At 47.5% G+C, this 13353-nt stretch overlaps 1 protein-coding gene across 2 annotated transcripts in view; it reads right to left on the bottom strand.

Moving 5' to 3' along the window:
- Window positions 1-13353, bottom strand: part of NUMBL (numb homolog (Drosophila)-like) — a 25989-nt gene that overhangs the window by 11582 nt on the left and 1054 nt on the right. For both annotated transcript variants that reach the window (XM_008588109.1, XM_008588108.1), the window contains exons 2-6: window positions 9184-9268; window positions 6625-6764; window positions 5492-5566; window positions 5326-5400; window positions 4247-4387 (exon numbers count right to left, since the gene is read on the bottom strand). In XM_008588109.1, coding sequence (XP_008586331.1) covers window positions 4247-4387; window positions 5326-5400; window positions 5492-5566; window positions 6625-6764; window positions 9184-9268 — 516 coding nt within the window. The remainder of the gene's footprint in view (window positions 1-4246; window positions 4388-5325; window positions 5401-5491; window positions 5567-6624; window positions 6765-9183; window positions 9269-13353) is intronic.

Here is a 13353-nt window from a genome sequence, read left to right as displayed (position 1 = left end):
AAGACAGGGATTAATGCTGGTTTCCTACTTCCTAGCTGTGTGTTCTTAATAAAATCACTTCACCTCTCAGTATCCAAGTCTTGCCACCTGTGAAATGAGGGTCCTAACAGTATCTACTTCACAGAGTTGTTGCGAGAATTATGTGAACTAATATATGCAAGGCATATAGCACAGAGTCAGGCATAGGAGACACTACATATAAGTCAGCATAAAACTGTCCAACCCTGGGCTCAGCTCTGACTTGCAGCCTCTCATGGAATCCTCACAACAGTGCCAAGAGGTGGACTCTCTTATAAACCCATTTTACATATGAAGAAACTGAGGCTCAGATGATATGTCAACACACCCATTATAACAAGTGAGTGTCAGAGTCGGGATTTACATAAGATTTACCTGACTTCTGTTTTCTAACCAAGATGTTCAGCCACCTCTTAAAATTAAATTTGAGGACAAAAGTCCCCAACAAAAAAATACTAGCAAACCAAACCCAGTAGCATATTAAAAGGATTATACACCACGACCAAGTGGGATTTAACCTGGGAATGCAAGGTTGGTCCAACATGTGAACATAAATCAATGTAGTACACCACATTAAGAGGAAAAAATGCACGAAGTGAAAAAATCACATAACCATCTTGATTGATGCAGAAAAAGTATTTGACCAAATCCAACATCCTTTCATGATTAAAAACCAACAACAAACGAGGAACAGAAGGGAACTTCATCAACCTGATAAAGGACATTTATGCAAAACTCACAACTAATATCATACTCCATGGTGAAAGACTGAAAACTTTCCCCTAAGATCAGGAACAAGATAAGTATGCCTGATTTCATCACTTCTATTCAACATTGTATTAGAAGTTCTAGCCAGAGTAATCAGACAGGAAAAAGAAAAAAAAGACATTCAAACTGGGAAGAAAGACATAAAATTATCTGTTTTCAGATGACATGATATTATATAAAGAAAATCCTAAAAAACCCACAATTACTGCTACTAAATAAATTTAGCAAAGTTATAGGTTATAAGATCAACACACAAAAATCAGTTATGTCTCTATACATTAGTGATGAATAATTCAAAAATGAAATTAAGACAACAATTCCATTTACAGTAACATTTAAAAGAAAAAAATGGTTAGGAATAGTGAAGGATGTACAAGACTTGTACACTGAAAACTACAAAACATTGCTGAAAGAAATTAAAGATGACCTAAGTAAACAGAAAGACATCCTGTGTTCATGGACTGGAAGACAGTATTGTTAAGATGGAGACATTCCCCAAAGCAATCGAGAGATTTAATACAATCCCTATTAAAATCCCAATGGACTCTTTTTCAGAAATGAGAAAGCTGATCCTAAAATTCACATAGAATTGCAAACAATCCAGAATAGGCAAAACAATTTTGAAAAAGAACAAAGTAGAAGAATTCACACTTCATGAATTCCAAAACTTACTCAAAGCTACATTAATCAAAACAGTGTGGAACCAGCATAAGGACAGACAAGTAGACCAATGAAATAAAATTGAGAGCCCAGAAATAAACCCACACACATAGGGTTAATTGATTTTTAACAGGGGTGCCAAGACCATTCAATGGCGAAAGAATAGGCCCTTCAACAAATAGTGCTGGGAGAACTAAATATCCACTGGCAAAAAAATGAAGTCAGACCTCTGCCTGACACAATATACAAAAATTAACTCAAAATAGATCAAAGACCTAAATATAAGAAAAAAAAGATAAATCAGACTTCATCAAAATTCAAAACGTTTGTGCATCAGAGGACACTACCAAGAAAGTGAAAAGAAAACCCCCAAAATGGGGGAAAATATTTGCAAGTCATACTCCTATATCTGATAAGGGTCTAGGATCCAGAATACATAAAGAACTCTTACAACCAAACAACAAAAAGAAAAGAATGTAATTAAAAAGTGGGTAAAGGACTTGAATAGGCATTTCTCCAAAGAAGATATACAAATAGCCAATAAGTGCACGAAAAGACACAACATCATTACCCGTCAGGGAAATACAAATCAAAACCACAATGAGATGCCACTTCATACCTACTAGGATAATTACTATAAAAAACTGGAAAATAGTAAGTATCGACAAGGATGTAGATACCCGTCAGGGAAATACAAATCAAAACCACAATGAGATGCCACTTCACACCTACTAGGATAATTACTATAAAAAACTGGAAAATAGTAAGTATCGACAAGGATGTAGATAAACTGGAACTCTTGTACATTGCTACTGTGAATGTAAAATAGTGCAGCTGCTGTGGAAAACAATTTGGCAGTTCCTCAAAAGGTCAAACATAGAGTTATCATATGACCCATCAATTCCACTCTTAGGTATATACCTAAAAGAACTGAAAACAGGTATTCAATCAGATACTTACAAACAAATGTCCATAGCAGCACTGTTCACAATAGCTAAAAGGTGAAAACAACCCAAATGTGCATCAATGGATGAATAAACAAAATGTGGTATATTCATACGATGGAATATTATTCAGCTATAAAAAAGAATGAAGTTCTGATACAAGCTACGATACAAATGAACCCCGAAAACAGTGTGCTAAGTGATGGAAGCCATACGCAAAAGGGGTCACATATTCTATGATTCCATTAAATAAAATATCCAGAATAGGTAAATCCATACAGACAGAAAGCAGAAGGGGGTGGTTTCCCTTTGGGGAACTCCTCCTGAACTGTGTGAGTGACTCCGGGTGCTTCACCTCCCCTGGCCAAGGGGAAGACACCGACCTAAGCTAGGCTAATCCCATGCCCTCTCATTAGAATTTGAGCCCGGAATGATGTAGAATTCCTTTTGCCCCCTGGTGCAGTGTCCCAAGGCTGCCCTGCTCTCTGTCCTTTGTGCCACTCAATGCTTCTGACTGCCCTTCAAATCTGTGAGACTCCTCATGTCCTTCCATTAATCTCACTCTGAGTTTAAGTTCGTCAGATTAGTTTCTATTGCCAGCAAACAAAGAACACTGGCTAACGTAGGAGACAGAGACTGTGGCTTCCTACCAAAGTTGCATAGGGTCTGAGGTCAGGGTTCAGGGGACAAGGCAGATTAAAGACTGTATTTTCCACCATCTTTTGCAGCTATAGGGATATCCATGTGACTAGGTTCCGGCCAACAGGACATAAGTAGAAGGGCAATGTGTTGCATAGGGTCTGAGGTCAGGGTTCAGGGGACAAGGCAGATTAAAGACTGTATTTTCCACTATCTTTTGGAGCTATAGAGATATCCATGTGACTAGGTTCCGGCCAACAGGACATAAGTAGAAGGGCAATGTATCTCCCAAAAAGGAGAGGGTGTGCCCCTCTTCACGCCTCTCTCCTTTGTGTTGGCTGTAATGAAGATGTGAAGTCTGGAGCATATGCATCCATCTTGGATCATGGAGTGGAAGCCACACTCTGGAGGAACAACAAGATGAAAGGAACCCTGGCCCTTGGTGGACGCAGAGGCAGCACACCAATGCTGCACTGCCTGCCTTTGGATTTCCTTCACATGCAACAGAAATGAACTTCTATTTCACTGAAACCATTGGCATCTGGGTGTTTCCTGTCACAAGCCTCAGTGTCCTAACTGTGTGAATACTTCTGAGAAGAGGGTCCATTTGCCACTTTCATCAGATTCTCAGAGAGGACCTTGACTCCCCTAAAATATTAAGAACCACAGGCAAAATTAATTGAGGCTGAACAAATGGTGGGTGCCCTGGAGGATATTGTTTAATAAGGACCCAAGGGAGCCTGCTGGGAGGAGGAGATTCTCTATAATTTGATAGGGTGAAGTTTATACATAAGCAAAAATTCAGGGAGCTGTGCCCTGACAATCTGTGCACTTTACTGTATGCACATGAAGAACTACTGCTTATGAGGGCTGGCTGGGGAGCTCAGTTGGTTAGAGCACGGTGCTAATAACAAGGTCCAGGGTTCAATCCCTGTACCAGCCAGCTGCAAACAAAACAAAATGAAACAAACCCTGCTGATAATGAGGATGATGACAGTAACTAATGTTTTCCTAAGCATTTTGTATGTGCCAGGCGTTGTTCTATAAACACTTTGTATTAACCCACTCAGGTCTCACAATAATCCTCTAAGTTAGGGGCTGTGAGGAACCCAGCCACGGAGAGGTGAGTGGCTACTCAAGTCCACACGGTCTGCCGGGGTAGGGGTGGGATTCCAGGGCATGGGAGAGAGGAGTTGGCTGACTCTGGAGATACTCACGGAGTCCTTGAGTGCCAGGAAACAGTGGCAGATCCAGCGGCGGGTGGTCCCATCACGGCAGATATAGGAGAAAGCTTTGTCCAGGTTGCGATCAGGAGCACAAAAGGAGACCTTTTCGATGGTCTGGTCTACCAGCAGGTCCTAGGAGGGGCCAGGGAGGCCAGGAGAGGAGGATGAACTGTCTTTCATGAATTCATTCAACATTCCCTTAGTATCTGCTCTAAATCTCATCCTGAACAGGGTGGGAACCCAGCAGTCACTGAGATAGCCAGGGGCTTCCAGTTCAGTGGGGAAGCGAGATGGAGACAGCCCAGAATCACAGCCAGGCTGTAATGAAGGAGGCAGAGGGGTCAAAGCTAGGACGGGGGAGGCACAAGCAGAGGAGTCAGGGCTGGGATGGGGAAAGCCAACTTAGGGACTTGTAGGCTTCACGGAGCAGGAGCAGGCATTAACGAGGCAAAAAGGCAGGGAACAATATCAGGCGGAGGGAACTCCCTGTGCAAAGCTGGCGATCCTGTTCTGTCATTAACCCAATTCTCACCATATCCTAGGCACTTCCTCAGGCAGTCTCTGGGATGGGGGCCCAGGACTGAATGATAAGCAAACAGATATGCAGATCCTGGCCCCATGGTGCTCCTGTCTGGCTGGGCAGACTGACGATAAACACACAGCAGCTAACATTCACTGATCTAAGCACTTAGAATGTGCCAGACATAGTTTTAAACAATTTGCACATATTTTTTCATTTAATGGTAGGGTCTATTATTATCCCCATTTTTTTACTTGAGGCCACTGAGGCCCAGAGGGCTTACATCTCATGCCCAGGGTCCCTTAGCTGGGATCAGAGCTAAGGTGGCTGCTCCAGTCTGATCTCTACCAGCTCACAGATAACTACAGCTCTCATTCATAAACTATGACTGTGAAGCAAGCCAAGACCAGGCAGGAGCACATGGCGTAGTCTAGAAGGTCCCGAGGGAGGGACATCCCAGAGGGTATGAGAACGTGTCCTCAGCCCTGATCTAAGCAGGGAGAGCAGAGGGGCCCACTGGTGCCCACCCCCACCCCCACAGGCCTCTTACCTTGGTCTTGTCATCTACCACTCGGAGCCCATCGGCTGACACCCAGAGGACAGACTTCACGGACTTCCGGCCCATCTGGGGTGGGGGAGGGAGAGAGAGGGGCCTGGTCAGTGCTGCCTCTTCCTGTCTGACCCCGCCCACTCCCTGGCTTCAGCCCCTCGCTCACTGCTTTCAGCTTCTTTACAGCATCTTCACATACATGCATCCCTCGGGACTCTTCCACCTCCACGTGGCCCAGGTACTTGAGTGGGGAGATGGGAGGACATGAAATAAGCACAGTAATCAATAATTCTCAGTGTTCACTGAGCATCTGCCATGCATCAGGCAATGTTCCAAGCATATCATATGTATTAATTCATTTACTCTGCACCTCAACTCTACAAGAGATGCAGCCCATTCCTAGCCCAGATATGCAGATGAGAAAACTGAAGCACAGGGCATAGTAGTGATTCCTGTCCCGCCTATATCCCTGGGCCTTAACACTTCACTGTTGTCCTTCTGAGTGCCAGCATTCACATCTCTGTGCCTAAGGACTGACCCTGGGCTATGCCAGGCTGCTGTGCCCACCCTGAAGCAGGTAGAAAAGGCCTGGGCCAATTCCCTGCAATGCCTGATGGGAGTTGAGGTACAGGCATCCCAGTTCCCTCACCCGCAGGTGGGATGACTGTTTCCCAGAGTTCCCCAGTGGGATTAAGCTCAGTTGCCCACAACTGCAGTTTAATAACATACCCTTTTTTGGCTGCCTTCCCTTCCTCACAACCACCAGCATTTCCTGCACTTCACAAATGAACCCCTCACAGCCAGGAGAGGGTCCCTTCTAGAAGAAGGGAAAAATAAGACAGAGAAGCTATGACCATCGTCTGTCAACCAGCCAGGAAGGGACTAAGCTGGGATTTACACTCAGGTTGGCCAACCTCCACAGTCCATGCCCTGAGTGCTGCTGTCTCCCTTATAAAAGTGTAGCATATGTTGCAAAGAGTCATGGTTGTCTAAGCCAGAAAGTCCTTAACAGTAGAGCACTTTACAAATGCCACAGAATTTCTGTGAGCCCCATAGAGTAGGGTGCCCCCCCCCCACAGGATGTCCCCCTGGTAATATTCTCCTATTATAAGAGAATGTGTCTTGGTTTTTAATACCAACTTTGAAGGGCGTGGGGTCTTGCTCCAGCAGGCTCCCCAGTTCCTTGAGAATGTGAAGACTCTTGCTCATAGCATAGGGACTTTAGTGATCTTGCCCAGAGCCCCAGGACGTACGTGTGCACAGCACCATGGCCGCACGCCCCGTGCCCGGCCCACTCACCCTGACCGGGAAGCTGCATGTGCCCTTGCGCACCGCGTCCTCATCTGCCTGCCACTGGTGCGGGCGTGATGCCTCTGGCACGTAAGCAGGCTTCCTCCTCCGTAGACTCTGCCGTAACTTGTTCATGGTGCCTGCCCCGTCTGGTGACACAGGACAGTGATGTAGGTCAAGGGCGGAGGGAGGTCAGAAGGAAAATATAGGGTTCAAGGGGAAGGGACACACTGCTCAGGGAGCACAGGGTCAGATATCATGGGAGTGGGGTTACAGGGTCACTGGTCAGAGCACACGGGATCAGCAGCTGAGGGGGTACCCAGAAAGGAAACAACAGAAGGCAGGGAAGTGTGAGAGTTGGGCAATGGGGCATGGAGGTCTGGGGATGTGATATACAAGAGGAATGAGGATCCAAAGGAGGAGAAGTCAAGGCATTGGAGAGCAGGGAGTTAGAGGGTATAGGGGTCAAGGGTTGCAAGATCAGGTTTTAAGGGTATGAGCATCAGGAGATAGAGGGATCAGTGGCACAGGAGTTGGGAGTTATGTGGGTCAGCGTGCAGAAGTCAGGCGTGTGGCTGTGGGAGTCGGGGCTCAGAGGGTCCAGAGCCCAATCTGTGGGTTGTAGGTGTGGGGATAGGGCCTCGTCTCTGTACCTCTGAGACATAGCCCCTCTCTGACAACTGGGTCTGGTCTGAGGCAAGGCCTCTGGGGTGGTGTGCACCTGTGACTGCAGAGGTAGGACTGTGTGTGCCTGGGGTGAGGGTGGAGGTGGCCAGCCATGAGGACAGTCTTCATTGACTAAGCCATCCTGACAGTCCCAGGAGGAGGTTGAGGGGACACCAGGGACTGGGAGCACCAACAGCAGACAGCGGCTCTGTGTGTGTGTGTGTGTGTGTGTAAGCAAGTGTGCAACGGTGTGTTCCAGAATGGTGCCCGTGAGGGTGTCAATATCTGAGCATGCAACTATTGTCTGTGAGTGTGTGCATTTCTGAAGGCTGTATGGAAGGATGCATGTCTGACAGTGGTTGTTTATGAGAGTGTGTCTGTGAATGCTGTCTGTGAGGGGGCGTGGGTCCAAGAACGTGGTTGTCTGTGAGTGTACATCCTGAAGGTTGTTGCTGAAGGACATCAATGTCTGAGAGTGGTTGTGTGTCAGTGCATGCTGAGAGTGCAGTTGTTGAGAACTTGTGTTTCAGTGCATGTTGTCTGTGTGTGTGTCATGTTTGAATTTGCTGCTGTTATCTTCAAAGGGTAGGTCCATGGCCATTGTCTGCGAAGCTGTGTCTCTGTGTGAGTCTATCTACTGTCTTTGATGACTGCTGCCTCTGAGAGTGTGCATCTGTGAGAGTTCTCCACAAGACCGTGTCTATGTCAAGAGTACAGCTGTTGCTGATGAGACTGTGAGGCTGTGGCTGTTGTTTGTGAGAGTGTGTCTGTCAGAGCATGTGGCTGTTATCTTAGAGAGTGTGGGTGCATGAGTATTGTTCTGAGGGTGTGTCTGTACGCAGTGGTGCATCTGTGAGAGTGTGTGTGAACATGAGGTTGTTGTCTTTGAGAGTGTGTTCATGAGTGTTATTTGTGAGGGTGTGGCTGCTGTCTATGAGAGCGCTGAGTATTCTTTGTGAGACTATGTCTGGGTCTGCACAAAAATGTAGCTCTGTGAGAGCCTGGGTCCGTGGGTGCTGTATGTGAGGCTGTGTCTGTCTGAGAAAGTGTGGCTGTTGTCTGTAAAAGTGTGAGTCAGTGTGTGTTGTCTGGGAGACTGTGTGTCTCTTCAGAGTGTATATCTGAGAGTCTGTATCTGGCGGGTACCTGTGGTTGCCTATGTGTGACTGTCTGGGTGTGTCTGGGAATGTGTCTGTATGTTTGTGTGTGTGTATCCATCCATGTGAACATATATGTGTGTCTGTATGTTGGTGTGAGTGAATATCTACTTAAGTATATCTTCAAGTGTGTCTGTCACTGTGTTAAGTGTGTGTGGATCCGAAAGAGATAGTCATCTGTGTGTGTTTGTAGAAGTGTGTCTGAGTGTGTGACAGTTGCGACAGTGACCCTGCATCTGTGATTGTGAGGATGTCAGTGTGGTGTCTGTCACTGTGTTAAGTGTGTGTGGATCCGAAAGAGATAGTCATCTGTGTGTGTTTGTGGAAGTGTGTCTGAGTGTGTGACAGTTGCGACAGTGACCCTGCATCTGTGATTGTGAGGATGTCAGTGTGTGTGTGTTTGTGTGTGTGATAGTCTAGGGGTGGGTGGCTATGAATGAATACGGCTTTGATGGTCACTGAGTATGCAGGGAAGATGTCTGAGGGAGTCCACTCATGAATGCAATTAAGTTTGTTTGACTGTGGGGACAATCCCTCTAGTTACGTTAGGTAAACCCACCTACCCGCCCTGCCCCTGCTCTGTCTCAAGCTGGTCACGGTCACTGAGTATGCAGGGAAGATGTCTGAGGGAGTCCACTCATGAATGCAATTAAGTTTGTGTGACTGTGGGGACAATCCCTCTAGTTACGTTAGGTAAACCCACCTACCCGCCCTGCCCCTGCTCTGTCTCAAGCTGGTCATTCACCTGGCTCCGTCCTGGAGGTTTCAGGGGGCCCCAGGGCCCCACAAGGGGCTGGGGGCAGATGCCGCTCAGGCCTCCTGGGTCTGTCCTGCCCAAGAGAGGGAAGAAAATTTGAGAAGTAAGTTGGGGGTGGGGCTCAGTCCCCCATGACTCCACCTTTGGACTTCAGCCAACCCCTCCATCTCAGGCTACCTGATGAGAGCCCTAGTTGTCATAGCAACTATTACCAGGGAGATCAGCCACCTGGTTCTAAGGGCCCCAAAATGAGTAGGTGGGGGGGGCAGTTATTGGGGCTGTACTGGATTCAGGAGGCCCTCAATAACCAAGGGGATGGTGTGAGGAGAGAGTGGCCTTGCCCTCTAAACACATGTTCAGAGCAAAACACAGTTGTCACAGCTCTGCACAGTTAAACACAGACATGATCACAGCTACACACCTCAGATCACACAGAACACATAATTACAACCACAGACAACTGCCACTATAAATATCTGGTCACATGTTCGTGTTTACAGACACACAGAGTCTCTATTACAGATATTTGTCCACATGCATGTAGTGTCTCAGCCCACATTGGCCCCACCACAGACACCTGGTCACACCAGCTACGGATATTTGGTCACTTCCATTTTCTCAGCCACACAAAAAGAGCTGGGCTCAGGCACACCCACCAGAGTGGCACGTGTACAATCAGGTGCCACCCAAGATAGCCACATCACAGGCCCACCCAGACAGAATCACACCCAGTCAGAGTTCACCCATTTGGTCACCCAGTCACAAAGTAACATTATCACAGCTACACACAATTGTCACACATATCTCCACTGCTGCACACTGACATCTGGTCGTGGAAGCACACAGATTGACTGACACACATTTGGTCTCATAAAGACCACACACAGCCATGCTTGCACATGGACATCCAACGCCAACTGTATCAGTCACACCAACATACCTTTTTTGGTCACACATTGTCACACCATCATATCTAGTCATAGTTGCTCACATTTGGTCACAGAATCAGTCACACAGTCTTCTGTCACAGTGTCACAGTCACACTTACATGGTCAGTTCTTTCTCTACACACAGCTACACACTGAGATACCTGTGGCTATAGCCCTGTGCATTATAGAGAAACAGACACACATTAGGCATGGCATGCAACCACCCAAAGACAACTATCCCCAAGGATGGCCACCCTCAGACATAGCCATACACATTCTGGAAGTGGTTATGTATGCACAGTCACACAGCATCAGTGTCCACATTACCCAGCCATCTATCACAGTTATAATACCATCACCTAGTGTCCCATATACCCCACCTAGTGTACCATGTCATACCACCACAGAGAAAGTTTCTCTTCATTCAGAGACAAGCACTGACATCTGGTCGTGGAAGCACACAGATTGACTGACACACATTTGGTCTCATAAAGACCACACACAGCCATGCTTGCACATGGACATCCAACGCCAACTGTATCAGTCACACCAACATACCTTTTTTGGTCACACATTGTCACACCATCATATCTAGTCATAGTTGCTCACATTTGGTCACAGAATCAGTCACACAGTCTTCTGTCACAGTGTCACAGTCACACTTACATGGTCAGTTCTTTCTCTACACACAGCTACACACTGAGATACCTGTGGCTATAGCCCTGTGCATTATAGAGAAACAGACACACATTAGGCATGGCATGCAACCACCCAAAGACAACTATCCCCAAGGATGGCCACCCTCAGACATAGCCATACACATTCTGGAAGTGGTTATGTATGCACAGTCACACAGCATCAGTGTCCACATTACCCAGCCATCTATCACAGTCATAATACCATCACCTAGTGTCCCATATACCCCACCTAGTGTACCATGTCATACCACCACAGAGAAAGTTTCTCTTCATTCAGAGACAAATCACACAGAAAAGCATGTGGCCACACATTATCACAGGTGAACAATGTCACAACCCCACCTACACACATAGAGACGCAGCATGTAGTTTCAATTCCCCACATCACAAGTACACAGCCAGTATTACACCAAGGTCAAGGGTTCAGATCCCCACACCGGCCAACCACCAAAAAACAGACAAGTAGACAGTTGGGTGTATGCACAGAAATGCAGTGACCCAGATGTAGCATTTATAGCTGGGTGTACACAGAAGACATGGCCCCTGACAGAGCCATGGGCACAGATTCAAACACAAGAAGTCCAGCACACACTCAAAATCAGCCACACAGCAACATATAACACACACTCTCACAGACTATGACACAGACACAAGTACATATAGTCACTCAGGGTCACAGACATGCAGGTCAAACACAGGAATATAGAAGCCACAGTCATATACACACCCACACATAGTTGCCTGGCACCAGCACACACAGACACATCCATAGCTTGTCACACACAATTAGATAACCCCTCCTAATAGTTAGTCAGAGTTTCAGACATCAAGTCAAATATACAACCCAAATCACACATATGAGATTATAAATATACACAATCACTCAGTATCACACACACAGCTAGATCTAGTCATTTATGCAACCCCAGTCACACACACAGACATGGCTATGAACACACAACACTGTCACACGCACTGCCATCACACAACCCCAGTCACATAAGCACAACATGACTTCAGATAGGATGGCAGTCACACACTCACAGTTGCACAGAGTTGTATGTCACACATGTATATAAAATTGGTTATAGATACAACCACAAACATTCTCAGTCATTGGAAGAGTCACACATGGACATGAAGTCATAGACAGAACTCCACTTACACACACAGTCACAACTCCACCCACATCTTCAGTCAGTCACACACATGCCCAACCCTAGACTCAACACACATACTGTGACATACCCAGTTATAGTTACCAAGGCACACAAACACAGGGTCACAAAAGACATAATCACAGACACAACCACACAGTCACAACCATGCACACACTCAAACAGATAGATTAAAACATGCAGGATTCTTAGTGAGCAGCTGTTATACACACATACACAGTCACACAAATACACAGACACAATCATAGAAATACAGCGCAGGATTCCTCACAGTCTCCAGCTGCAGCGCATGCACACACACACGGCCACAGTCACAAACATGGGGTCACACGCCTAGCCATCTACCCACCGCTTGTTTTCCCCTCTTCTCCCCAGGTACCACACACAAAGCCGCTGTCACCGCAGAGTCCACAGACACAGACGGGGCTGCACCCGGTCCCTAAGGAGCCACCCCCAGCCAAGCCTGAATCCTGGAGCCTGGGGGGCCAGGTCCGGGAGGGGGAGGTGGCGCATTGTCTACGGGTGGGGACTCTCTTGGACAGCTGGGCAGCCCTAGGGACAAAGCGGGTGGCCTAGGAGACCTCTGCCCTGGAACCTTAGACCAAGCATGGTGGTGGGGGGGGGGTGTTGGAGGTTGCCTTAAATTACCCTTATTCTATTCAAGCTGGAGTGTGATAAGGTGGGGTGGACTCCCAGGCACGTACCTTCTTTTGAGAGGGGGTTGTGCCTGGGACACCGCCCAAGGGCTGGGGGTTCGGGCCGGGGGGCAAGTGTGATGCTGTCCCCAGGACGCTTCTGGGTCCTGGGGGCACCCTGTGCCTTGAATCCTCCCAGGCCTTGGCTCGGTGGGGAAACTGTACCCAGCGAACCCATCGTCAAGACCTTGCCTAGGGGGTTGTGCTAAGAGACCTTCTCAGGCAGGGAATGGTAAGGATTGTGTCTGGAATCACCTCCCGGAGGCCTTGGCTTGATATGGGGGCTGTGTACCCCATCCCCCAAACCTTTTCTAAGGAGTTGTACCTAGAATCTCTGGAATCACCTCCCGGAGGCCTTGGCTTGATATGGGGGCTGTGTACCCCATCCCCCAAACCTTTTCTAAGGAGTTGTCCCTAGAATCTCTGTCCCCCGTCCTTGATTTTTTTTTTTTTGCGGGGGTGGAGGGGCTCTGCGTCCAGGATCCTATCTCCAGGGCCTTGCCAAGAGATGGCCTGTGCCCGAGACCCCCGTCTCCCGGGCTTTGGCTTGGTGGGGGCCAGTTCTTGGACCCCCACCCAGGACGACCCTCTCCAGCCTTGGCACCCTCTTTCCATCCGGGCGCCGCGGCCGCCTCCCACCCTCCGCCCTGCTGTACCG

Source organism: Galeopterus variegatus, unplaced genomic scaffold (genome assembly GCF_000696425.1).
Source record: "Galeopterus variegatus unplaced genomic scaffold, G_variegatus-3.0.2 Scaffold4674, whole genome shotgun sequence".
Classification (NCBI taxonomy): Eukaryota; Metazoa; Chordata; class Mammalia; order Dermoptera; family Cynocephalidae; genus Galeopterus; species Galeopterus variegatus.
The sequence above is the reverse complement of the archived record's forward strand: the minus strand, read 5'-3'. Positions and strand labels throughout refer to the sequence as shown.